Genomic DNA, 27468 nt, shown 5'->3' with positions numbered 1-27468 from the left:
ACAAGTTACCATGTCATGCAGCTGCATTACTGTTGTCATGACGATGCCAAGATATTGTATGCAATATTTAGGAAGATTCGATTGGTTTCACCTGTTATTAGTGCTGAGTTTCATTTCTGAGGTCCTAAATGCTGGATGGAAAAAAGAAACTCATTTAGAAATGAATGTTTTGGGCTGTTATTGTATTTCAACGTAAAACATTTGGCAGTGTCAGCTTCCATTTCAGTGTTGCGCTTAACAGAGGAATTTGGGATTTTAATACTAATTTGTAAAGAGCAAAAAGCATTGAATTTTTTTTTTTTTTTTAATCTGTTTTACTCTCGTTTCCATACACATTTTTGTAAATATGCTTTACATGTGCATTTTTTTCATATATTTTTAAAACAAGTCATAAGGAACAAACATATCTTAAATCTGAGATGTTACTCGTACCTGCAGGTCAGTGTTGTAGATTAGGTTCTCTGATAAGACATGAGTTAAGGTTGATCTGTTGTATACACTGACCTCAGTAACCAGTTTATCAGTTATCATCAGTTGCTCAGTTATAATGCGTCACAAAAACTACAAAACAAAAACGAAGATGTGTGTTTATTTTGTAATAAATAGATTTTTCATAGAAAATAACCTGTCTGTTTGGTGTTGTGCTTCAAAGTTTTTGTAACAGTTAAAACAGTTTTAATATGTTAACCTGGGGCAGTGTTCTAAACCTTTTGGACAAGAAGGCCACAACTTGTCAAACAGATGCAAAGCCTATTTTCCAAATATCCTCCAATATTTTGGCTATAATTACATCAAAGTTGCTTGTTTTTTAATATATTTTTTTTCTTTTGAAAACATAAACTGGGAACAAAAAATATTGCGAGGGGGGTGTTCTTGATTATCTGTGTTTTAACCATTTTTAATGAAGTTTTTCTTGTGTTATTTTATTAATAATAATATTAATTTTGAATAATTACAAGTCACCCTGTGCCCCATTAGATGTTTTCTGAGGCCCCCTAGTGGATCCTGAGCTCCTAGTTGAGCACCACTGCTTGTCACTAGGGACTCCTAGCTTTAAAAATGTTTTCCAAACAGATGTCCATAGGTAATCAGTGCTTCTAATGGACTTCTCTGTTGAAATGCACCTGCCAGCAAATAATGACAATTGAGAATAAATCCTTACATTATAATACATTGGGTTCATATAATGCAAACAAATCACTATCCTTTTACTAACTAGATAATTCCATTTAGGGAAAAAAAATATTATCTTCACTCCACTCTAACGTTACTTCGTCCTCCTTGTGGCGCAGTTTTATTCGTTTTAGAGCTTTAACATTTCCTGTTATGGCCAGTAGAGGTCGTGGTTTGACGCGTTTTAGCTTATAGCTTTGTTCTGGAGGTTGAAGTTGAGGGGTCACGTTGGCTTACAGTAGCTGACATGATGCAGGCAGAACAGTAACGTTAGAGACTTACAGCCACCTGTCTGTGGAACTCAACAGGAGCCGAATCAGCGTTAAAACAAGCCCTCAGAGAGGAAGGGTAGAACCTGTCATTAGGGTAAGCTATGATTTGAGCGCTATTGTTTTGTGTGTTTATATTGCTAAATTAGAGCATTTTAGAAGCATGGCAGGCCCTTAGTGCTCACTATTTCTGTTAGCTGGTCCAGTAACATGCTGTCAAAGCGCTTCCTAGATAGATGTGCATAGCTTGCCGCCACGTTGAGGCAATGAAATGCGTATTTTTAGGGTGATGCGTTCTATTTATTGTCTATATACGTCAAGCTAATCTAAATAAAACTGGCAGGTGCTTTATACATCAACTATTGCTAATGCTAAAGCCTTAGCAGCTCGGCTAAAGTTAATGCTATGGAGACGTGTAACGTTATTGGTTTCATCTCCTTGCACAACAAAAAGATAATAAATAGTATCTCAGGGATTTTGAAAGGCATGAAATGCAGGACATCGCAGACAACCGAGTATGCAAAACTGTATTAATATGTAGTTCAGTGACTGTTAGCTTTAGCTTTGTTATTTCAGCTCAGATAATTTACAGTTTAATTGACTGACAATAACTGCAGAAGAAACGTGGAAATTGCATCAGCCTGAACACCGCACGTTACAAATATAGTACGTATTCTGTGCAATACCGTAAAAGTACCAAGGTATGCTATGACATTTAGGAAATAAAAATAATATAATATAAAAAATAACATGGTGTTACTGTCTCATACCTCACAAAACCATTGTGCTATCACAACATTGCTTTGTAATTAACTTATATTAGTCTATTAAATAACCTGCAAAACCGTCTGGCATATATGCGTTTTTGTCGTATTAGTGCAAATGGATTTGATTCAGATTAAATTTGATACTTTTCGTGTTTCTATGGTTGTGTTGGAGTTTGACAGTTTATTTATTATGTTGGCTTTAAGTACCTGAGATGTTTTGGCAATTGTTTCCCTATATTAATATAATGTTTTGGTTATACATAATAAACACACACACTAACCCAATTTGTTGAGACAAACAACAAATATTTTTTGTTTTAACAGTCAAACACATAATAAATTAAACAAATATCTAATTTATAATGTTTTATATGCCGATTAAATAGGTCTTAAGGAAACTTTTGGCTTGTCTCCCGAGGCCACAGGAGGGCGCCATTCACTCAGATTGTATTTAAAAACATATGAGACGCAGTGAAAAGGAATAAACCTCCACAAATTCGCAATGTGTTTTCTAAAAGTTTAAACTGTTTTAATTTTTCATGGCTACATCTCTTGTGTGAGACGCGAGTGCAGCAGTCAAATTTGTCTGTCTAAAAAAATGCGTTCTGTGTGAATGGCTTAGTTTCGGTTTTAACCTAATCAAAAAGCGCCAATCTCATTGGTCGGCAAGTTTTTAACGTGGCGCGTCAAACCAAAAAAACGAGCCCGAGGCCGTTTTTTAAAAATGACGCTTTTACGCCTCGCGTTTTGCGCGTCGGTGTGCACACTCACATTGGCGCCCTTTGTTTAGTCACGAGGCGTTAAACGTCGGCGATAATCGCGCGCGATATTCGTCCCGGTGTGAACAAGCCTTAATGCAGCAACTGCGCGTCACATGGGCTAGACTAACAAAACATTAAAATGCAACAACGTCACTTACATCATCATCACCGCATCTCGTGCTCCGCTGGTGACGCTCCCTGACGCACTCCTAATATTTGATTGTACTATTTTTGCATTCAAATGCAAATGTTTATTTTAAATTCGACTATATATTCATTTTTTTTATTCACAATCTCCTCATCACAGGCAGTCACAGCACTAATTTCAGCAATTGTTCATGTTTGTGTGTGCTGGCTGCGTCACTCAGAGCACATGCCTATATCGTGCACTATATCGAACATTTTTTATATCGTTATCGAAGGTGTACCGTCGATAAATATCGATACCATTTTATTGCCCAGGCCTAAGTGGAACATTCTGATGCAAGCGTAAATCCACCAGAGACTGTAGAAGTTCCTTCATTTTGGAAACCAATATTAACTGGTGTATTTTAAGTGCCCTGTGATTGAAAGCATTGCTGTAGTTTGTGCTGTTACTATTGAACTGTTTGTCTTTTTTTGATGGTTCTGTCCAAAGCAGCAACTTTGCGTTGCACTCTAAAGTTTTATCCCAGCATGCATGATAGTTACCAGGTTCTTGTGTCACCAAATTGTCAAACAGGGTTGCTTTGCACAAACCGGTCCGTCTGTCAGCTGCACGTGTTTATCAGCCTGTGCCTGCACATTCCCTTAAGATTTTAAGTCATTGCCTGTTTCCATGCTGTAGCATTTGGGTTTGCCAAGATTTGCAGACTTTGAATGGTGTCTCTGGACTCCGTTCTCTTGAAAATCTCCCAGATTCGGCAATAGAGGGAGAGAAGGAAGTGTGCGAATTAGGGGTGAATTTAAAAACTGCATTGTGCAATTTACATGTTTGCATACAATTTATTTTTTTTATTTATTTATATATTTTTTTCAAGTTGAGTGTTGATCATCTATTTAAAAATAAATAGCAATTAAATTTAAGTTTGGGTTAAGTTGTTAGGCCTAATTGTAACCTTATAATGTAAAAGGGCTCCCTATAGTTTTAAGCATAAGCTGAGGTAGATTTTTATCACTAAGAAAATGTAAACTATAACTGAATGTATAAAGAAAGAGCAACTTGTTCAGTAAACCATTACAAAAAAAATATATATATAAATAATTTCCCCCCCCTGCTGTACCGAAATCATACCGAACCGTGACGTTAAAACCGAGGTACGTACCGAACTGTCATATTTGTGTACCGTTACACCCCTAGTGCGAATATAGTAAAAAAAGAGACGGTTAAGACTCAGTTGGTCTCTCTCTAAGCTGGAATGGGAAAAGGACTGTTGGATAAATGGGAATAATTGACCTCAGGTTGCAAATTCTGTCATCATTAATTTGTTCGCTCTCATGTCTTTCAAATGTGTATGACTCTCTTTCTAATGGTGAACAAATAGGTTGATATTTTCCATACACTTAAATGTCTTAAATTGAGTTTTCAAGCTTCAGGAAGGATGCAAATAAATAATACAACTATCATAAAAGTGTTACTTATGTCTACTGTTCTGTACGTCTTAAATGTTTGTGAGCAAAAAAAAAAAGTTTATTTTGTTATTTACTTGTTCACCACAAATGACTTATGATCTGTGTTAGCATTCTTATTTTATTACAAATTATTATTGCTGTTATTATTTTTATTACCATTACTGACAAATCTCATTTTATTTTTATTTTGAATTCTGTTGTTTTTATCACTGCTTTTATTGGTGTAATGATACTTTGGCAATATTGTACATATAAAAATTTTAAGGTACTATAAAATTGATCATAAAAATGTATTTATGCGCTTGGATCATCTAAAAAGAGAAAATTGCATTGATACCATTATGTAAAAGTTGTTGACCTGCTTTGATTAAAATCAGTTAATTCTGCTTTCAGTGAAGTGTTTAGCCCATCATAGTTCTCTCTCTGTGTCTGTTTTTATGAAATCTCTTGCATCGTGTGTTATGAAATTTTCCCACAAACTTGAGTAGTACATGTGTAGCATCTTTGTGAGCCTGTATGTGTCAACTTGTTTATGTAATATTTATAGAAAAGCATGAACGGTAGCCACTCAGGAGGTAAATTCCTGGGGGGGGGGATTTGTGCTCTGTGGTATAGTCACAGGGGCACCTGATGACAAAAAAGAGCTCTTTGTAAACCATAGACCGCCAGTATAACCCTTGAACCCTCTGGTTTCAGAGTTTGAAAGTCCAGAAACTACCTCTAGGCAAAGGGTTAATTCTAACAGATAGGTTTTCTAAAGAATTATCTGCTAGCTAGTAAAGCTAGGAAACTTATATGGTAGTTAAATAGCCCCTAGACCTCAGTTATCGTGAAAAAAGCCAGGAAATTTCAGTTTTGACAATATGGGACCTTTAAGTTTGTTTGGTTGGTAACGGATTACAGTAAGGTTAAATTATTTAATGTTATTTAATGCATTGGGTATCATAACTAACCACGAACAAGACTCTTTTTAGCATTTTTTAAATCTAGGTTTTGTTTTAATGTCTACACTACCAATAAAATGTTTTGGGGTTGGTAAGATTTTTAAAATAAGGCTGCATTTATTTGACCAAAAATACAATAGAAACAGTAATATTGTGAAATACTATTGCAATGTAAAATAACTCTTTTCTGTTTCAATATATTTTAAAATTAAAAAGTAATAAATTCCTGTCATGCAAAGCTTTATTTTCAGCAGCCATTTCTGCTGTCTTCAGGGTCACATTAATAATATTAGTAATATATTATATTTTATAGTAATATTGGTAATATTTTTGTGGAAACAGTGATACATATTTTTTCCAGAATTCTCAGATGAATAAAAGCTTCAAAAGAATAGCATTGATTAAAAATAGAAATCTTTTGTAACATAATAGATGTCTTTACTCTCACCTGTGATCAATTGAATGCATCCTTGCTGAAGAAAAATGGTAATTTCTTTTTAAAAAAAGTAGTGTATGCTAACACATTTATGTTGTATTCTTTTCATTTAAAGCACCAATGATCAATGATGTATTTATACATTAACATTAACCTAAATTAAAAAATGCTATAAAATTAATTAATTTATTCATTAATGATAATGAAATGAATCTTCTTGTAAAGTGCTACTGCTTGGTTTTATGTATCATTTGCTGACTCGTGTCATGTCAGAATCATAATACATAAGTTTTATGTTGGCCATACATGTGAATGTTTTTGTACTGTTGGTGATTAATAGCAATAAAGCTTGCCATAAGATACTACTCATTTAGTCGGTTTATGAAGCAAAAATATTGATAATGCTTTTAATATGTGCTTTAAATTACTAAAAAAGCTTTTGGGTTTTATCAGTAATAATAATAATAATAAGTTTTATTTATATAGCGCCATGAAAAATGTGAGGATAACATCAAACAAACAATCAAACAATAATACAGAAAGTAAAGAGCACATCAGACATCCAGAGAGAAATATACGGATAAGACAACATAAAACAGAATAAACAGAAGTCAACTTAAGAAAGGTAACATTGTGAAAACAAATGAGTTTTGAGCAGTAACAGGAAAAACACGTTCTTCACATTACAACGACGGAGAGACAGTTATTGTTATGTACATGCTTGTTCGCACAGATCCCTGGATGCCCGCCGGTGCCCTCGCCCTGGCCGCACACGCAATGGCCATCAGCTGACCCCTTCCCCCAGGATGACGGTGAGAGAGCGGCTTCGGCAGAACATCTCGGCTGCCTTCTACCGGCACGGCCTGCTATGTGCCTCCTACCCGGTTCCCATCATTCTCTTCACCTCTGCCAGCATCCTGACCTGCTGGTGAGTCTGCAGTCGTGATATTTGATTCAAACAGGAAGTAATGGGATTGGAGCTAGATTTAAACTAATCAGGGACACAATGGCTGCTAGGCCACGACTCTGATGGCCTTTGTCAATGTTGAAGTACGTTATGTACTTCTGTGGGTTAGGAAAAGCAGCTTATCTGTACAAATCTGGGGGTGGGATGTTTTCGGGTGTGAAAGGGTGAGAGAGGGCAACAAAGGAATGAAGTTGGCTTGTGGTCTGTTGTTCTGCACAGTTTGATTCAACAGCAAGATTGTGCCAGGAGGACTGTGTGTAGCACAAACACAAAGTGGAGCACTGAGCTGGAGAAAACAGTTTTCTCATGCCTTTTCTTTTAGCCTCAGTCAGCAAAATGCGAATTAAATCTCTGACGCTTCAGATAAAGGGCAAAATCCATGCGGAAAAGAGTGAGTGTGTGAACATTTCTCCCAGAGAACAACAGCCCAGTGTCTTCAGCTGCCTGGAGGAACAGAAGTAGGCTTTGTGAAGTGGCAGCTACTTGTCACTGCGGACGTCTGAGTTCTTTCTCAGCTAGAGAAGAGAATGGACTGGGCAGAATAGCTTGACTCCGCCTCAAGACGGATAATAAAGGAATATACTGAATTAAACGTAAATTAAAGGATTAGTTCACTTCCAGAATGGAAATTTCCTGATAATTTACTCACCCCCATGTCATCCAAGATGTTCATGTCTTTCTTTCTTCAGTCAAAAAGAAATTATGGTTTTTGAGGAAAACATTCCAGGATTTTTCTTCAATGGGGATCAACGGTTTGAAGGTCCAAATTGCAGTTTCAGTGCAGCTTCAAAGCTCTCTACACGATCCCAGCCAAGGAATAAGGGTCTTATCTAACTAAATAATAGGTCATTTTCTTAAAAAAATTAAATAAAATTTGTATACTTTTTAACCACAAATGCTCATCTTGCACTAGCTCTGCAAAGTTCTTCACATGGTTAGTTCTTCTTCTGTGTACTTTGGTTCAAAAAGGTAGTGTAGGGCGAAAAACTCCATCTCATTTTCTCCTCCAACTTCAAAATCATCCAACATCATTGTTTTACCTTTTTTTGTAAAGGGCGTTTGTCTTTGCACCTTCGCTTTGTAAACACTGGGTCAGTACTTCCACCTACGTCATGCGTGACCTTTCCAACGTGACTACGTAATGCGTGAGGTCAAGCTAGTGCAAGACAAACATTTGTGGTTAAAAAGTAAATAAATTAGTACATATACTAGATAAGACCCTTATTCCTCGGTTGGGATCGTGTAGAGCCCTTTGAAGCTGTACTGAAACTGCAATTTAGACCTTCAACCTGTTGGGTCCCATTGAAGTCCAATATGTGGAGAAAAATCCTGGAATGTTTTCCTCAAAAACCTTAATTTCTTTTCGACTGAAGAAAGAAAGACAGGAACGTCTTGGATAAGATGGGGTGATCCATTAAGCACACAAAACCACACACAATTATATTGGTTTGTCCCTCAGTTTGTATGTACCGTGTTAAGGAAAGCACACTCCGAGATTCCAGGTATAATGTATTTTACACAATAGCCTTTTGTTTCCCTGATGTCAGCAGTGTCATTTGTTTTAAACCTTATCAGCTTGTGCTCCTCTCTTTAACACACTGCTGTTGTTGGTGGGGGATATTCGTGGCTTTTGAAGCACTTTAAAGGAGAGCGACAGATGTTCCTTTTGTGAGAAGTAGGGGTTGGTCAGATTATCCATCTGGAGAGTATCCCAGTCCTTTGTGTTTGTACTGCAAGCAGTATTGTGGATCTTGTGCAATCATTTTTCCTAGAAAGTGTAAAATTCTTGTTTTTACTATCCTTAGTTTTCTTAAAGCTTGCTAGCCTGAGGATATCACAGATGACAAGTTAATCATACTGGTCTGTGCTCCCTCCTGGTGCAGTTTTATGTTTTAAGTTCACTCTTGCTGCACCTGTGTGACCGATTGAATGCTATAAAACTCAGTAAAAAATGCAAAAATGACACTTTGCATACTTATCGCCCTTTTTATTCAAATATGATTTGTTTTATGGACCTTGTATGGGCTCTTCGTCATGAGAAGGCCATTCCTCTATTTGGAGGTACCGTGTCTATGAGGAATGCAGCTTGACGTTGGTAATAAAGATTGATTTGTTGTTCTGTAACCATGCTTTCTTTTACAGTTACCCTCTGCTGAAGCTGCCTCTGCCAGGAACAGGGCCTGTCGAGTTCACCACTGGAGTACGAGATTACTCTGTTCCATCCCATGAGTCTCAGGGCGACCTGTCGGAGCGCCCTGATTGGGTAAAATGAAATGCTTGTTTGATATACATTACAGTTACAATTTCAGTTCTGTAAGATTTTTTTATTACTATTTTAAAAGAAATTCATATTTTTATCTGTAGAATATGGAAAAGAATTCTGAAAAAATGTATCATGATTTTCACAAAAATATTAAGCAGCACATTTGTTTTCGGCATTAATAGTTGTAAATGTTACTTGAGCACCAAATCAGCATATCAGAATGATTTCTTAATGATCGTGTGACACTGCAGTTTATTTATTTATTTTTTTAAATAAATGCAGCCTTGGTGAGCATAAGAGACTTCTTTCAAAAACATTACAAAATCTTACCACCCCCAAAAGTTTGAATGATAAGTTATAACAGTTGTGAAGTATGCAGCTTTTCTGTGGAATTATTAACATGATTGCTAAGGCCGGCACTGGATAGGGATTGTAGACATTGCAAACGTTGGGTGTGCATGCAATGTGTCCTACACCGTTACAGACATGAATAAACATCACATCATGTTGAAAAAAAGGTGTATTATTACTTGTCTAATCTCTGACAATTTCACCTGGTGGACAAAAATAATTCGGAAAAATTCCAGTTGACTTGCTATGAAAAGTTACCTCTAGACTTGGGGCCAGCAAACAACCACCTGCAAAACTTTAGCATCAGGGAATTAGCTTGGTCAAGCTCCACAGAAAATGTAAAAAGTTTCTTTTGAAGACCTGTTACTGTTAATCTAAATATGCTGCTTTTCTTGCAGTATCGGGGTCCTCCGGTGGCCTACATCCAGCAGGTCCTGGTCAAGGCAGCAGTTTCACCATGGGACAACAGTCTGGTTCCTGTGGATGTGTTCCGCTCTCCCCTTGGGCGCGTTTTCAGTCTCCTGGAGGAGATCAGAAACCACATTTACACAGACAGGTCTAAGATTCCCCCCCTGGCTTATTAGCTCATGTTGATTGATTTCAAACCATTTCTGTTCGCCCTTGTTACCACACATTTCTCAACCTCATTCTTTCCTGTTTTTCTCACTTCTCTCTTCTCAGAAGTTTGGAGGCACTGTGCTTACAGGTAACGGACCTGTTGCCAGGGTTGCGGCGCATGCAGGCGGTCCTTCCAGAGCACGGCTGCCTGCTGGTTTCCCCTGGCAACTATTGGCAGAACCGGCATGACCTGTTTGATGCAGATCCAGACCTCCTGAAGACAGTCCACCAACATGAACCCAAAGGCCTTCATACTTCAGCCACTCTGAAAGGCAGGACGCTGCTTAAATACAATTTAATCTCTGCTCAAATTAAAAGTTGCCCCCTGTTCGTTTAGAAAACCTATTTTTACTGTGTGTGCTTTTTAGATTTACTCTTTGGTGTCCCGGGGAAGCAGACAGGTGTAAGCCTGTACAGCAAGAAGAGAGTGGTGACATACACCATCACAATTGCACTAAGCTCCTATGATGCAAGGTCAGCCTTTGAAATATTTCAAATTAATTGTGGTCTATAAGGCAGGCGTCACAGTTTCTAGATCTTGTAAAAATATAGTTTTTGTAGCGAACCAATCATGGTTTCCAAAAATGTTTAGCATCTCCTGTGTGTGTGTGTCTTTTTGGACAGGTTTGTAGCCAGTCTCCGAGCCCGTCTGAAACTGCTTCATCCTTCAGCAAACTGCACTCTGCGTGAAGACCACATGGTACATGTCCATTTCAAAGAGGAGATTGGCATCGCTGAGCTCATCCCTCTGGTCACCACCTACATTATCCTCTTTGCTTATATCTACTTCTCCACCCGTAAGTGTCATCTCTACCTATATTCTCTGTCATTAATTCATTAATTTTTTTAAAGAATTAAGCATTTTATTTAGTAAGAATGCATTAAATTGATTAAAGTGATGGTAAAAACATTTGTAGTGTTTCAAGTAAATGCTGGTCTTTTCAACTTTGATTAATCCTGAAAAAAGTATCACAAATTCCACAAAAATATTATTAAGCAGCACAACTGTTTTCAACATTGAAAATAGTAAGAAATGTTTCTTGAGCACCATATCAGAATGTCTGAATGATTTCTCAAGAAACATGTGACACTGAAGACTGGAGTAATGGCTGTTGAAAATTAAGAATTGCATCACAGGGATAAACTATATTTTAACATTTTAAAAATGTTTTCTATGTTTCTCAATATATACTACTACTATGTATATTCAAATAAAAAAAACATTTTAAATTGTTATATTATTTCACAATATTACTGTATTTTTATTAAACAAATGGTAAACATAACACATCTTTCAAAAAAAAAAAAAAAAAAGACCAAACTTTTGAACCGTAGTGCACATGCATTTTTTTCTGGTTTTGTGTTATGAAATACCTGGTTGTGTAATGTAAAGTGTTTCAATTGTACATTCTGACCTTGGAGTTAGAACAGGGTATCATGCTGCGTCTCAGTGTTGTAAAACAATAGGTGATATTGTGTTAACATGTTTGTAGAAGATTCCAGAAATATTTTATTTAATGGGCCATCTGATGTGCATTAGATTCTATAACTTTCATGATGAAGATATTTGCAGATAAACAATCCAGTGTAAGAGAGTTTCAGACCACTTTGTCAGAAATATCACCAGTGCTTAAATTTTTATTTTGGATGATTATATGCACACACACAGTCTGTTTATGCTTCGAAATTTAAAAAAAAAATGTTGTGATGTACTGTATTGAACATTATTATTGTAAATTCTGCAGTGACTTGTACTACTATTGCAAACAGACAAGCAGCCAGAAATCTTTATCGTTGAGCCTTGATTTGTGTCCACTACTGTTATTGTTCGTCATGGAAGTACCACAGTTGACAGAATTACTGCAGACTTGCCAGAAATGGGAATATTCGTAGTGTTTTCTGCTGTTCTCTATTATTCTTTCTCTAATAATCATTCCATATATCTCTAAAATTATTAGGAAGTAAATACAACAGTGTTGAAATTGGACGTTTTTCCAGGTGCCTCGGGGGAAAGCAGTAAATTGGCAGCAGAAAGCTTTCAGATTAGCAGAGCTGTTTGGTTTCTGACTGAGCTTTCGCCAGCTTTCGTGTTTCAGTCTGGCCTGGCGATTATCTTCAGAACAGCACGTTCAGCATCAAGAATTCACATACTCTCTTTCCAGCAGCATTTTATATATATGCTTAATGACGTTTTTGTAAAATGCTCTTGACAAAAATAATTCTGATAATCCCTCGCTCTCACTTCACAGGAAAGATTGACATGGTGAAATCCAAATGGGGCTTGGCGCTGGCTGCTGTGGTGACAGTTCTCAGCTCTCTGCTCATGTCTGTGGGACTCTGCACCTTGTTTGGCTTGACGCCCACGCTGAATGGAGGGTAGGAGCTCAGCCAAAACACACCTTCATTCATACCACTAGAATGATTCTGTGCATCACTATCACAGGGCTGCTATAGACTTAATCCCTCAGGAATTAAAATGTCACGGTTTGGTCTTTGAGCAGGTTGATGTATAACCAATCGTCAATAATAATGATAGCGGTTTAGGGGAATTTCATTGCCAGGAAGTGTTTGAGTGGGCAGGGATAGTCCTCCGCCAGCCTATAAGGTTGCATGTATGGACTTACAGTCACAGTGGTGTGAGCTCAAGCTGTCCAAACAAATTTGACTTGGTTCATCAGAACAGGCTGCAGTCAATACATACACACTATTTAGGCCACGTGTGTACTCCATATTGATCCAAGATACAATAGGGCTGCATAAAGTCAACTCTTCAGCTAATGACAGAACGCTACAGTGGATTTTTCTGTTAGGCTTTTATCATTAATAATAAGCTAGCTCCTCACGTTCCTCACATTTTTTTTTTTATGTTATTTTTTTCACATCAAACATTAGTTTTGATTGATTTTCAAAGGTTTAGTTGTTTTCTCTGCTTCTGTTTTGCAGGGAAATCTTCCCTTACCTTGTGGTGGTAATTGGTTTGGAGAATGTCCTTGTCCTCACCAAGTCTGTTGTGTCAACGCCTGTCGACCTTGAAGTCAAGCTGCGTATTGCTCAAGGTCAGAGATGATGCAATCATCTGCACTGTTAAAATATGTGCACTCAGTTTTTCTTTCCTAGTGAATACAGTAGCCCATTTAGTACTAAGCACTGTCTTACTGTTGTGTAGTGACATTTATAAAATGAAAATATATTTTTAAGAATTTTTCATCACAAAGCTCTCTCAATAATCTCAATAATATTAAATATAGTTCAAGTAACTTGTTGTCTTTAAGATAAACAACAAACATCAATATATATCAAAAATATATACTGCTTTAAACATGTTTTATTTATTGTAGTTAACTTCCATAGCCTTAAAAAACATTTTGCTTTTTTTTTTTCATAAAGCCCTTAATAACCTCTTAAGCAGTTTGAAATCTTTTGAAAGTATGGGATGTGAAAATTAGACCAAATTGAATGACATACTCTGGCAAAAGTCTGTATTTTTTTTTTCTTGGTTCTTTCTTAAGGTCTAAGCAATGAGAGCTGGTCCATAATGAAGAATATGGCAACTGAACTGTGCATCATCCTCATTGGATACTTCACATTTGTACCAGCAATTCAGGTGAAGCTCTAGTAAATAACTCCGATATATGATCTGTTTTTGGTGGTAGTTATACAGTACCAAATCACAAACGCTTTACACTTCCCCCTTTTTCTTTTGTGTGTAGGAGTTCTGTCTGTTTGCTGTGGTCGGTCTGGTGTCCGATTTCTTCCTGCAGATGTTTTTCTTCACCACTGTGCTGTCTATTGACATCCGCCGCATGGAGGTGAGAACCACCCACACAGAGAACATTCTGGAAAATATCTTTTACAATTCCATGAGAAATGCATGAATCACTGAAACCTTGTCTGGAATGTTCAGTTTGATTTTATCGTCTTTACCAACTCTCATGTCTCTATATTAACAGTTGGCTGATCTGAACAGGCGTCTCCCGGCAGAAGCGGGGATGCCTCCACCTAAACCGGGCCCTTTGCGTCCACGAGAAACACCTCCACCACCCCGCCCTTCTCCCCACACCATCACCCTGCAGGCTCCTGCTTTCCGGAACCTCCGCTTGCCCAAGAGGCTCAGGGTGGTGTACTTCCTAGCCCGCACTCGCCTGGCACAGAGAATCATCATGGTAAAAATTACACCCTTTAAAAGAATCGTTCACCCAAAAATTTTGTGATCATTTACTCACCCCTATGTTGTTCCAAACCTGTATGAGTTTCTCTCTTAAGTTGAACAGAAAAGAAGATATTTTGAGGAATTTTGAACAACCAAACAGTTGTTGGTCCCCATTGACTTCCATAGTAGGGAAAGAAATACTATGCAAGTCAATGGTCACCATCAACTGTTTGATTACCAGCATTCTTCAAAATATCTTCTTTTATGTTCAACATAAGAAAGAAACTCATACAGGTTTGGAACAACATGAGGGTGAGTAAATGCAATTCTGATCCCGCCCCCTCTCTCTCTCTGTCTCCCACTTCGCTTCCTGTCATGTCTGATCTGTCCTATCACAATAAAGGCGAAAATGCCACACAAAAAAATTAAAATGCATGCTACTTTTAAAAACATAAAAAAATCTTACCGAACCCACACTTTTGAACAGTAAAATATGCTATATGTTATCTAAATTTGTTGTCTCTTTATTTAATAGGTTGGCACTGTGATCTGGATTGGGATCCTGGTCTACACGGACCCTGCTGGTCTGAGGACTTTCCTTGCTGCCCAGGTGTCAGAGCAGAGCCCTCTTGGGGAGGCGGGGCTTCCGCCTCACTTGGGCGTTGCTCCAGTATTTCCTGGTGGAGACCCAACCAGCACACTGAGCGTGCTTCCTGCTCCTGAACCCACTCCTTTACCTGAAAACCAATCCCAGGGTCACCGAGCAGCCCGCCCAGGAGTTGCCCCTGTGTCCAGCCCCCAGATCACTTGGGGCCCTGAGGATGAGGAGCTGTGGAGGCGGCTTTCTTTCCGCCACTGGCCCTCACTCTTTAGCTATTACAATATCACTCTTGCAAAGAGGTGCGCTACTCTCTCATCTCTTAATAGATGATATGGTTCAGGCCCTCTTGTAGTTCTGCCTAACATGCCCCTGTCTGATACCCTCAGGTACATCAGCATTCTTCCAGTCATCCCCGTCACGCTCCATCTCAGCCCGCAAGAGGCCATAGACACACGCCATCCCCAGGATACACACCACGCTCCTCCTCCCAGCATCAAGACCTCCGATCTGCAGACAGATCTCACACTCTACAAGTCAGTGTTGCACTTCAGCTATTTGGGCATTCCACCTGCTTTTATAAATGTTACTTATTCAGTTACCAATTCAGTTTGAATTATTATTAGAAATGAAACATAGCTTAGGCAACAATGCACCAGATATTTAACAAATGAAGCCAAAAAGATATATTCCTGCTATTGTTTTTGTTTATTTAATTTTATTTATGTTTGATAGTCAGTAGGATTTTTTTAATATTTATGAGAAGTGTCTTATGCTCACCAAAACTGCATTCGTTTCATCAAAAGTACAGTAAAAACAGTAATTTTAAGAAATGTAGTATTAAAATACAAAACAATTGTTTTAAATTGTATTAAATTAAAAAAAAAAAATTATTTATTGTTGTGATGGTAATGCGGAGTTTTTAGCATCATTACTCCAGTCTTCAGTGTCACGTGATCCTTCAGAAATCATATGTGCCGATTTGGTGCTCAAGTAGCAGTTCTTACTATTATTAATGTTGGAAACAGTTGAGCATCTTAATATTTGTGTGTAAACCATGATAGGATGACTAGAAAATAATGAAAAAAACAGCATTTATTTGAATTATCCTTCCTAAATCATTCATATGTGCTGATTTGGTGCTCAAGTAGCAGTTATTTCTTATTAATATCAATGTTGGAAACAGTTGAGCGTCTTAATATTTTTGTGTAAACCATGGTAGGATGACTAGAAAGTAATGAAAAAAAACCCCCAGCATTTATTTAAAATTTATTTGAATTATTATTATTATTTGAATTATTATTTGAATTTTAATTAATTTTTTATGAATTTACAGTATCTGACATAAATATATAACATTATATAAAATATAAAATACAAATAAATTTTATATACATATTGCCCTCAGGTAAAAAAATAAAAATACTCTCATACTTTCAGTTAGCAAATATATTGTCCCTTATGAAAATATAAAAGGTCTGGTTTAGCAGTGTCACAAATTCCCTTTTTTATTGAGTAATCTAATGTGGTGCATTTTGTGGCGACACCGCAGAAACAAATTTCACCAGCTCTGTCACGTTACAATAAATAAAGACTTATTCTCTTTCGTATTTGAGTGTTCACCAGAGGGTTGTAAGGATAAGAAAGGAATTTTTTTGTTCTTTTCCCACCTTCTTGTATTTATAGATCAGACAGCAGTCATTAATTGGTAATCTGTAAGTTGCTCAATGACTTTTCTCTGAAAACATGCATTACCAATTTCCTTTGTGGTCTTTCTGTGAACAAATATCAAGTGGTTTTAAACATCATGACCAAAATATTATTTTTGCAAACAAACACTTACATTCTTCATTTATACATGGAAAAACTTCACTGATTAACCACGAGCGCTCATTCATATCTCATACTAGCACACACAGGAGATCCAAATATGTGACTGCAGAGACAAACAATAGTCTCTCTCATTCACAAACAAACACACACAGATTGTGGTGTTCAAGGTCATTGTTCCAAGGCCCCGTTCTTATCTATGAGGCCGTTATGGTTGTTAGATACACATCAGATGGATGTAGTTCAGTTTGCTCTAAAACTTGGCCCCTCCTTCTATTTCTTCCTTTGGCCCCCTGCCTGTGTTTCCTGTTTTCTGTGATGCATTTACCCTGTGAGAACAGATCAAGAGTATGTGCACGTGCTCAGATGTTGTCCAACTTTCTGCATGTAATGCTTACCTTTGCGTTCCCATCCCTGGAGGTGGGTGGACTGGAATTTCAAGAGAGACTTGTTTTGCAGGGGCTCATGCTCACATTCCAGCTTTAAATTGATTGATTGACCCATTCATTACAGGGGAATTATTTAGTGTATGTGTCAGTAGGGCACCACACAGATTAGGAAAAAATAAGGAGTGTTTAATGTCAGGTTTCTCAAACACTCCCCCATCTGGCATTGTTTGGACTAATTGATTTTATTTAATTTTATTTTACTTTACTTTTACTTCATTGTAATATGTGTGTTTGTGCAGGGTGGCAGCTCTTGGACTTTTCGCTGGCGTGGTGTTAGTTCTCTTACTCTTCTGTCTGTATCGTGTGCTCTGCCCTCGGAACTATGGGCAGAACGGGGTTCCCCATGGTCGCCGTCGCCGTGGAGACCTGCCCTGCGACGAATACGGCTACTCACCGCCAATCAGTGAAATTTCCCCTCTGCTGCTGAGAGGCCACAGCATGGTGAGAATCAAATTGACTTGCACTGACGCGTTTCCATAAATGCACTCTGAGATATATAAAATTACCTCTGGCATCTCTTCCCAGGACATTGAGTGTCTGGCCAGTGATGGCATGCTGCTGGCCATCTGTTGTCTGGCGGGACAGATCCGTGTGTGGGACGCACAGACAGGAGACTGTCTTACTGTTATACCCAGCAATGGGTAAGGAAATGTATAAACTCAGTTTAAACAAACCTGCACCCACTGCATGACCACTAATAAATGTTATATATATATATATATATATATGAGTGTGTGTGTGTGTGTGTGTATATGTATGTTTATGTGTATGTGTATATGTTGTTGTTGTTTTTTTGAATGTGTATTCATTATTTGTATTTTTATGTATGTGTATTAGTCTGCGCAGGAGCAGCAGCAGTGGTTGTTGGGAGCACCGTGATGGCTGGGATCACATAAGTGCTTGTGAGGCCGAGAGCCTTTTGGGGGCAGACTTTCGGGAACCAGGAGGAGTAGCGATGGGAGGGCCAGATGTAGATATTTTCCCAATAAGGAGGAGGACCACCCCTGCACGCCCTGCCCTGTTTGGGGACCAACCAGACCTCACCCCTCTCATCGACACCAACTTTGGGTCATTGCCCCCATCTCAGACTTTAAGCAGCTCTGGCTTTGATTTCGGGGAATTGGTGGAGAAAGCATACCAGGAGCATGAGCCCTCGCCAACACTGGCCTTCCCACCTTCTCCTCCGGCTTCACAGCAAAGGCGACGTAGCCTCGGGGACCAGCCTGTCTTACCACCAGAGCTCCCCCCGCAGAGCAATGGCGACTGGGACAGCTCGGTGTGGGCCATGGAGCTGAGGGGTAACCTCATTGCCACGGGCCGCAGCAGCGGAAAACTGGAGGTGAGAGAAAGAGAGGGCTTTTATAAGGAGAACATATAGATCTATCAATGTGATTTAATATGCTGTTCTTATTTTCTTGTATCTATCAGCTGTGGGATGCAGTAGAGGGATCATTACGGTGCAGTAATGAAGATGGAGTATCTGGAATCACTGCCTTGGCTTTTCTTAATAACAGGTGCATTTCACAACAACCTGAAGCTCATATATAAGCCACACTCATTTCACACCCAACCACCCGACTTATGTTTTCCTGCTAATGGAGGTATTTTCAATTGCAGAATTGTGGCAGCTCGCTTAAATGGCTCACTGGATTTCTTCACAGTGGAGATCAACAAGCCTCTGGGGTTGCTGCAATATCGCGGTGAGTCATGTCAAAATAATCGAAAAAAGGATACTCAAATACAACATTCTCACGGCCTTGAAAAACCTTTAAAAAAAATGCCAAAACCAGGCCTGGAAATGTCATGTAAAATAATGAAATGGAATGCGATTTAAAAAAAATAATAATTATCATGAATATAAATTTTTCTGTTTGTCTTTTTTTCAGCTAGACTTTGATTTGCTAGTCTGATTTCTATAAAATTATTGTTAAAAGTACAGATCTAATAATAAAAACCAACTGGAAAAGTTATGGAAATTCATTAGATCAGAAAGCATGAAAACACAAAAAACAGGTAGATAAAAGCTGACAGTTACTCACAGGAGAAAGTGGAGGACCGAAATAAAGAGGCATTGATAGTTCAACCAAAAATGGAAATTCTGTCATTAATTACTCACCCTCATGTCATTCCAAACCCATAAGACCCAATATTTTTGAGGAAATCCGAGAGCTTTCTGACCTTGCAGAGACAGCAACGCAACTACCACGTTCAAGGCCCTTTAAGCGGTTTTTTTCTCTTTTTTTTGTGTTAGGACCCCCAGGCCGATGCAGTCTGCCCCCCTCCCCCTGTTACAGCAGTGAGGATGTGATCAGCTGTCAGCTGACGCGCTCAGTGCAGTGTGCCCACCAGAAGCCCATCACTGTGCTCAAAGCTGCCGCTGGCAGAGTGGTCACTGGCAGCCAGGACCATACAGTCAGGGTAAGGAACATATGAATATATGGAAATATAAATAAATATGCAAACAGGAAGATCAAAGTTGGCACACCACAGATCCAAAAGTAGAAAAATATTTATGTTTACATAGCTCAGCCCTTATATACAGCACAAACCGTTTGCAGTCAATTGTTGTTTTCTCTTTTTATATATATATATATATATATATATATATATTTATATATATATATATGGTAAAACATGTTAAATAGGGCAGACAGTGCAACACTTTGATTATTAAAAGCATTATTATATACAAAATATTAATTAAAAATATAAGGGTTATTTGTGGAACTTTACATTTAGTCATCAGACTGTAAAGGATTTGTTCAGATGCTGGAAATCTGTAGAGCTTCCTGTGAGCACAGATTCTGTTCAAGCCTACAGTTAACTCATGCTTTAGTTTGTTGTTTATTTGACATTTTTCTTTTATAGGTGTATCGTTTGGAGGATTCTTGTTGTCTCTTCACCCTGCAGGGCCACTCAGGTGGTATAACTGCTATATACATAGACCAGGTCAGAATCGCATCACTATCTCACACATATACACCTTGTGTAATATTGCTGCTCATATTTCTAATTTACAATACTGTAAATTAACTGAAAACATGGTGGGTGGGTGGATGGATGGACCAATGGATGGATAGTTGGATAGACTTGTAGATGGAGAGATGGATGGATGGATAGAGAAGAGGGATAGATTGAGAGAGGGATAGAATAGATGGTAGATGAGCAGATAGATAGATGGTTAGTTGGATAGATAGGCAGATAGATAGATGAATAAATGGATGGGTAGATGGATGGATATTGTCTCATCATTGTCTCAATCATATTCATTTTGGCAAATGAAAAAAAAGTTGTTGTTTTTTTGTCCCAACTCAATTTTTTTCTGTGCTGTGTTATAGACCATGGTTCTAGCCAGCGGGGGCCAAGATGGCGCCATCTGCATGTGGGACGTCCTAACAGGCAGCCGGGTGAGCCACGTTTACGGTCACCGTGGTGATGTCACCTCATTGGTTTGCACAACTTCCTGTATCATTAGCAGTGGGTTGGATGACCTCATTTGCATTTGGGACCGTAGCACAGGCATAAAGCTGTACTCCATACAACAGGTGTGTGATTATGAGAATTAGGACTGCAGGATTTCATCAACAAATCAGCATATTGTGATTTGTTATGAATAACATAACAAAATCTCTTATGTCTTTCTCTGTATTTCAGGAGGTGGGCTGTGGGGCCAGTTTAGGGGTGATCTCTGAAAGCCTGCTGGTGACGGGAGGACAAGGTTGCGTGTCGTTTTGGGACCTGAACTACGGGGACCTGCTGCAGACGGTGTACCTGGGCCAGAGCAGCGAAGGTCAGAGCGTCAGGCAGCTCCTGGTTCTGGACAATGCTGCCATAGTCTGTGACTTTGGTAGCGAGCTCAGCCTAGTCTACGTGCCCTCTGTTCTGGAGAAGCTGGACTGAACACACACACAAACACCAGCCCACAGATTTAGCAAATTTTCAGTGGCCGGCACAAAAGCACTCACCCTTTAACCTGAATCACCACAGGTTCATTGCAGACATGAATGATGTTTCTTGTGTCCTCTCATGTACCACCCTACACTTAGTAGGGAGGGAGTGGCCACTTTATACCACATCTAAACAGGATGTAAATGCAAAACCTGATTGTTTGGTGTTCAGTAGGCCTCTGATGCTCCATCAGAGCATGTTGTACTTTTGGTAGAACATCATACAGATTATTCTGTGTATGAATCCAGACAGAATTGCATAGCTGCCGACAGTGAGAGGTGGCTCACTTGGCCTGCCTTAAGATGTCTGTTTGTGTGGATGTTAACAAGCTCACGGTGAGAATGCCAGGCCGCCCAGCCCAGAAACTCTCAACTGTGTGACAGCTAGAGGTGAGAGAGTTCACAATAATATGTTTGCAGAGGGAGAGGAGGAACGAAAGGTGGTCGTTGGGACAGAAAAAGGCATAGATATTTCCTGCTGAAAGGAGTGTGTTCTTTGCGTGCAACAGTGTTTGAGTGTTTGAATCTTCAGAAGTGTTCAGGTCACGTTGCACCCCATAATCAAAAGAATTCTTTGAGGTTTGATTAAAGACTTAGCAACCGCATAGGAATTCCTCTTGCAACCTTGCATAAAGACAGTAAACCTAATTTAGGACCAATCATATATATATTTTTTATTTTAATGACAAAACAGCCTTTATATATTTGTAATGTAAAAAAACTTTGAAAGAAAATGTACTTTAATACATTTTTTTCACCTGTAGGTATATTTACATGTTGTATTTGTTATACAATACAACATTTGTTAGAATTTTTTCATTAAAAAAAAATAATAATTATGGATGATTTTTACTAAGTTTATTTATTTGTTTTTTTCTTGTCATATATTTATATTTTCAGTATAGAAAATTTGGGAGGGGGTGCTTAATTGTCAAAAAAAAAAATCACAATGCAAATAATGTTTATGATCGTTAAAGTAGGCCTCAGTTTCTTTTTGCAACATACTTATTTTCTTTTGATTTTGGGGTGAAATTTGAACTGGATGCTGTGTTTCTGTGAGTGGTTGTGTTTGTAAGAGCATACTGTATACGTCTGACTCGGGTGAGGGGGGATCTGTTTTTAATATTGAAATCAATTATTTATTAGTGAAATTTCTAACAATTTGTATGAAACTTGGCTTATAGATAAGTTGAAGTGGAGATGTGGTCAAATTTTAATATACAAGAAAAGTTTTGACTAACTTACACCGAAATAATATGATTATATTGATCAAGTCAGTTATTGACAGATGTCAGGCAGCAAGAAGGGTGGCTAGAGAAAAGAGAAAGGGAGATGTTCTCATTCCAGTCCTGCCTTAAACATGTGAAAAATGTTCCTTGGGACATGCTGTGATGTCATATCTGTTTCCTGAAATCCTGAATGAACATTTAGTAGGGTTCATTTCTACAGCACCTGTATGCCAGGTACATTTTTAGCTAAGCCGTCAGTACGAATCACCCAATGTCATTTTAAATGCATCTAAATGCAGCAGATGATGAACACCTCTGGAGGAGTTCGATGCCTCTCTGTGCTGAAAAGTGATGGACAGGGCTGCTTTTTATTACTAGATGTGTATATTTTCTTATTTTTCTGTATTAAAATGTGTTTTTTTTTTTGTAGAGCCATGACCAGTTTCACTGAGATTATTGACCATTAGTTGTTACTGTGTATTTGGGCCCGGTTTGTAAGTGTGTGTATGATAAAACATTAGTATATCCAATCCAGCTCTGCAGAAACCACACTAATGTGTGCATTGGTTTGGCCTATTTTTCATATAGCCATAGCAGTCAACCAATTTTGTGGTTATCTTTCGGGCAAATGCACACATTCGTGAAAACTGAAATTGAAATATTAAAATGCACTGAGAGACTTCTTTAGTTTCATTAGACAGCAGCAGAGATTTTTCTACATTTAATTTAAGTTTGTCTGGATGTGCATTCCATTTTTTTTTTTTTTTGCATTTTGATTTCTGGTTTGGTAAGTCTACCAAACGTGTCCCCATTTTCAATGCAAGTGAGTCATAGGTGGTTTTTGTTGCACTTTAAAGGGGTCATATGATGCTGCTAAAAAGAACATTATTTTGTGTATTTGGTGTAATGAAATGTGTTTATGCGGTTTAAAGTTAAAAAAACACATTATTTTCCACATACTGTACATTATTGTTTCTCCTCTATGCCCCGCCTTTTTGAAACGCGTCGATTTTTACAAAGCTCATCGGTCTGAAAAAGCAAGGTGTGCTGTGATTGGCCAGCTATCCAATGCGTTGTGATTGGCCGAATACCTCAACCGCGAGTCGGAAATGTTACGCCCCTCACCATACTGTCGATGCCGTGTCCGGCCGGAGCGACGAGACAAAAAACATTAAAACCCATTACAAACGAGGCATTTGTTGCATCCAGTGGGGCCATAATTACTGATTATAATGACTTATACTGTCGTTTTACGCGTTGCGTTACATTGCGTCGCGTAACTACAATACTACAGCGAGAATAAAAGTTACGCTTTCTTTCTTTGCGTGAACATTTGGGCGGCTTTATGCAAATCTTCCCACATAGTGAGGTAGGTATGTGGGGGCGTGTTCGAACGAGCCGTTTTAGGTAGGTGTGGCTAACTCTTAACTTTTATAAAGAATATCTCTTTGGATTTGAGACTTTAGTCTTTGCAACTTTACAGATCTTCTTTATGCACCAAGAGCTTGTAACACTCTAAAGAGAAAGGAAAAAATGAAATCGCATCATATGACCCCTTTAAAACTTACCAATTTGAAACATGATGCTTTAAACTTTAAAGATTAAGGAGTTTGATACCATTGCATATTGTCGTTTTTATAAATTCCCCCTATTGTTTTGATTTTTGCAAAAACATATAGTCCCCAAAACAATTGAAACCAGGAAAATGATTTTCCATCTGATCAAGTCAATAGAAATGCACATGACTCCGTTATTAGCCATGTTTTATGAATGTAAATATTAGTTAATAATGTTTTTTTTTTTTTTTTTTTTTTTTTTTTAAGTATACGTATGTGCATTTTTCAGTGGGTTTGTGATTGTGGCATTGATACGGCTGAAGTTTCATAAGACCAGCTGTGCAGCTGTTGTAAGGATGCTCAAATCTTGTTTAAACATGAGAAATAGCAAAAAACAATCATTTTCACCATGACGTGATGATGTATGGCCAGTTATCGCTCAAGAACAAATGTATGGCTAGCAGCTGGGAATTGTTCAGAATTATTTATGAGTGGTTAAAACTTGTCACATGATTAGATTAAGCATTAACCACATGAGAACAGAGTGCTGAGAGAAGACAATGATTTATAATCATTTCCGTGACCATACTGAAAAGCATCATTTACTTGATGGCAGGGTTGCTGCCAAATACAATGGCAGCCGTTTTATTGCGAGAAGTGAAATAGCACCAAGCTCCATTGTGTTGATTTTACTGCTCGCTCTGCCTTCCCAGAGGAGCACATTCCTAGACATGATAGATGCATGCAGTATTGAAGTGAAATACTGCTGTCAACTTGCTGTATCTTACTGCTGCTGAAGTAGAAGTGGAGGATGTTTAAAGTGATGTGAAATGCCTGAATGTTGCACTGTTTCTTAAGATGGGGAGGGGGCAGAGAGACTGGGTGTAAATATTGTCTTTTTTTTGGGGGGGGGCTGCTCTGCCCTCTTCTCAGTCTTTCCCAAATACACTACACAGTGTAACCAGACAGTAGAGGATGTAACTAATGCTCTGTTCTATTTTTAACACCGGAGAAAAAAAACTTTGTACTAATTCGCAAATAAAAAGGCTTTCATACAAAATGTGTTTTCTCTGGGTTAAATATAACAACCTATCAACAGTATTTGTAGCTTGCTGTAAAATAAGTTACAATGCATTGACGGTAATGCACTTGGTCTACTCTTTAAACATTAGCTTAGTGGTACAGGTTTTAACGATTGTCAACTAAATTGCAAACTGAACCTGACAGTAAACAGAAACACCATGCATTTATTTAAAAAAAGGGCAACTCGATGGAGGGAAAAATTGGTAATATGAATTGTAACATGAGAATAAGGTGGGTGATGACAAGTTTTCAGAACAAATAACAAATTTGAATGTGTGATGTACAGCAGACTGGGAAAATATGTAAATATTACTATAAAATAAATTATTTAAATTTCAAACATTGCGCATTTTTGAATAGCGGTCAATAGAGGAAGTTGGTGTAGTTACAGCATCTACCACCAGGGGCTAATGAGTCCATGCTAACCCCCCAAAAAACTTGTCCTCTTCATATTTTTGCTATTTGCTATAGTTTGAAAAACAAATCAAATGAGACCAACATATTGACATTTGTTAAGATTTATTTACACAGTTCAAAGAAAGAATCAGCTCATAAAAATGCTATGATTTCTGAAGTGATTCAGAATTTTGAGTGTTTTAAGTATAACGAGTACATTAAGTCGTATTTTCATCACCCGCTTCAATTTGTCCCTACATATACTTTGCAGATCACTGTAGCTCAAAGACAGGTGCGGTGACTAATAATATACAACCCACAGTGTAAGCAGCATGTGTACAAAGGGCAAGCAGACAGTCGCTCAGTCAAACTGTTAATATGTTTTCTGATAATGACAACAGTAGCTTGAATGTCAGTTTTTCTATCACACTGTTTCCATTCTCAATGTTTCCATTTTTGGTGCCCACTGCAGAGGCACCTTACAGGCAATCACAAACACCACGGCATTAGGAGTGCATGCTAGGAGACCGGATTTACGGAATGTAACCAGGATCAGAGCTGGAAAAGTGCCAACTGAAAAAAAGACTTTTCAGGACACAAGTGGACAGACATACATACAGTGATAGGGTCCAAGAGGCATGAACACGGACAAGATGTTACACGGGGTCAGAAACAGTTCATAAGAAGACTGCCTGTGGGGGAGAAGATAAAAGAGAGCTTGGTTATGTTGTTTCAGCTTTTGTTGAGTGTCCAGAGAGGATCCAAACTACTGAGCGGATCGTCGCCCTCTGGTGGTCCTTGCAGGCCTTTACCTTCTTGCGGCTGAAGGAAGCTTTGCTTGTTAATCCGCTGCTTGCCTCGATGGGCACTGTCCAGAGTGAAGGCTTCAGGTGTGAGAGAAGCAAGCAGATCTAAAGATGAGGAGGGGGGCGGAGAAGGAGCATGAGGCGCTGCTTCAGTGGATGGCTGGTGATTTGAGACTGGAGATGCAGGAGTGGACCCAGTGAACCCATTCCCTTGGCCACTAGGAGGTGAAGGTGACTGCGTCTTGCCTGGAGAAGAGGTGCAAGAGAGGGGGGGACTGATGAAACCAGGCATAGCTTCATAACAAAGCGGGTCCTGAGAAGGCTGAAGTGACAATTCTGTAGGATCTGGTTCCACTGTGCTTGCCGCTTCGGAAACGGAGGGAATCTGGTCTTGGCCGGACTCTTGTTCATGGTCAACACTGGGTGGTCGAATGCTAAGTTTGGCCACAGTGGCCTGTATGGAACTAATAGGCATGTCTCCTCCCAGAACAATGTCCTGAGACTCCTGTCGCGAGTATGACTAGAAAGTCACAAAATATAACAATCACACTGCTGTTTGGTTTATAAAAAGACAAGCGAGTAAGAAATAAGTTGTTACCTTTAATGCAATGTTATTTGGGGTCCTGGTGCAAGGGGATGTAATAATGCCATGACGTTGCAGAACCTGCTCTGTATGTTTAAGGACAGCCTCATAGCAAAATTTGAGATGAAGCTGTGGAGGTTTTTTGACAAAAGTACCATTAAATTCTATCAACTTAACACTGTGCAAAATCTCAAACCTCATTGGGAGAGTACCATTACCTTTTCTTGCAGCATGTTCTTCCTTTGCTGCCTCATCTTCCTCACCAGCTGGATCAGGTCAGGTATACCATTGCCAGCCTCAATTTCTTGCAGCGCTGCATAAAGCAGACAGAAGGCGCCAGTACGGCCAACACCAGAGCTATGAGAAACAGAAACAAAACCGTAAATGTACTTGTTATTTTCTGCTTTTGCTTAGCCTCGTCTGTGTTCAATATCATTTGTAATGTCCTTTATGTGTTAAAGTATGGTACCTGCAGTGCACTACGACTGGAGTGTGTAGTGGGCGCTGAAGCAGGTAATGTCCGTGGACTTCTTGAATAAAATGGATGAGGTTGCTTTTACTCTCTGGAAGGCCCCTTTTTGTGAGAAAATACAAACAAAAGTTATTAGTGTTTTAAGCAATTTTAATAGATTGACTGTTTAAGAATGAGTCCTCACAGTTCAGGCCATGAAGTAAACTGAA

At 38.6% G+C, this 27468-nt stretch overlaps 2 protein-coding genes across 2 annotated transcripts; one reads left to right on the top strand and one right to left on the bottom strand.

The window, feature by feature from the left end:
- Positions 1-1409: 1409 nt before the first annotated feature.
- LOC107717374 (sterol regulatory element-binding protein cleavage-activating protein-like) lies at positions 1410-21824 on the top strand. Its single transcript, XM_016524099.1, has 23 exons — positions 1410-1539; positions 6695-6889; positions 9071-9191; positions 9941-10098; positions 10224-10432; positions 10529-10634; positions 10785-10957; positions 12410-12536; positions 13104-13216; positions 13670-13764; positions 13871-13969; positions 14111-14323; positions 14846-15210; positions 15298-15444; positions 17427-17628; positions 17713-17828; positions 18025-18526; positions 18616-18701; positions 18805-18887; positions 19439-19605; positions 20056-20136; positions 20526-20732; positions 20842-21824. The coding sequence occupies exons 2-23, from the start codon at positions 6768-6770 to the stop codon at positions 21085-21087; spliced, it is 3738 nt and encodes a 1245-aa protein (XP_016379585.1). The 5' UTR covers positions 1410-1539; positions 6695-6767; the 3' UTR covers positions 21088-21824.
- A 2345-nt stretch (positions 21825-24169) lies between these two features.
- On the bottom strand, positions 24170-27413 carry LOC107717373 (tyrosine-protein phosphatase non-receptor type 23-like). The gene is made up of 4 exons (XM_016524098.1): positions 27257-27413; positions 27006-27144; positions 26803-26916; positions 24170-26724 (listed from the first exon to the last, which is right to left on the bottom strand). Exons 2-4 carry the CDS (start codon positions 27039-27041, stop codon positions 26131-26133), a joined length of 744 nt encoding a protein of 247 aa, XP_016379584.1. The 5' UTR covers positions 27042-27144; positions 27257-27413; the 3' UTR covers positions 24170-26130.
- Positions 27414-27468: the final 55 nt, after the last annotated feature.

This window comes from Sinocyclocheilus rhinocerous, unplaced genomic scaffold, assembly GCF_001515625.1.
Source record: "Sinocyclocheilus rhinocerous isolate Xijiao unplaced genomic scaffold, SAMN03320098_v1.1 scaffold933, whole genome shotgun sequence".
Lineage (NCBI taxonomy): Eukaryota > Metazoa > Chordata > Actinopteri > Cypriniformes > Cyprinidae > Sinocyclocheilus > Sinocyclocheilus rhinocerous.
Note: the sequence above shows the minus strand (reverse complement) of the source record. Positions and strands in the feature narration are given on the sequence as shown.

Coding starts and splice junctions, on each gene's coding strand:
- LOC107717374 (XM_016524099.1), top strand. CDS start 6,768: ATGACGGTGAGAGAGCGGCTTCGGCAGAACATCTCGGCTGCCTTCTAC. Junction 17,629..17,712: donor TGCTGAGAGGCCACAGCATG/GTGAGAATCAAA, acceptor ATCTCTTCCCAG/GACATTGAGTGTCTGGCCAG. Junction 19,606..20,055: donor GCCAGGACCATACAGTCAGG/GTAAGGAACATA, acceptor TTTCTTTTATAG/GTGTATCGTTTGGAGGATTC.
- LOC107717373 (XM_016524098.1), bottom strand. CDS start 27,041: ATGAGGCAGCAAAGGAAGAACATGCTGCAAGAAAAG. Junction 26,917..27,005: donor AGAACATGCTGCAAGAAAAG/GTAATGGTACTC, acceptor AAACCTCCACAG/CTTCATCTCAAATTTTGCTA. Junction 26,725..26,802: donor CAAATAACATTGCATTAAAG/GTAACAACTTAT, acceptor GTGACTTTCTAG/TCATACTCGCGACAGGAGTC.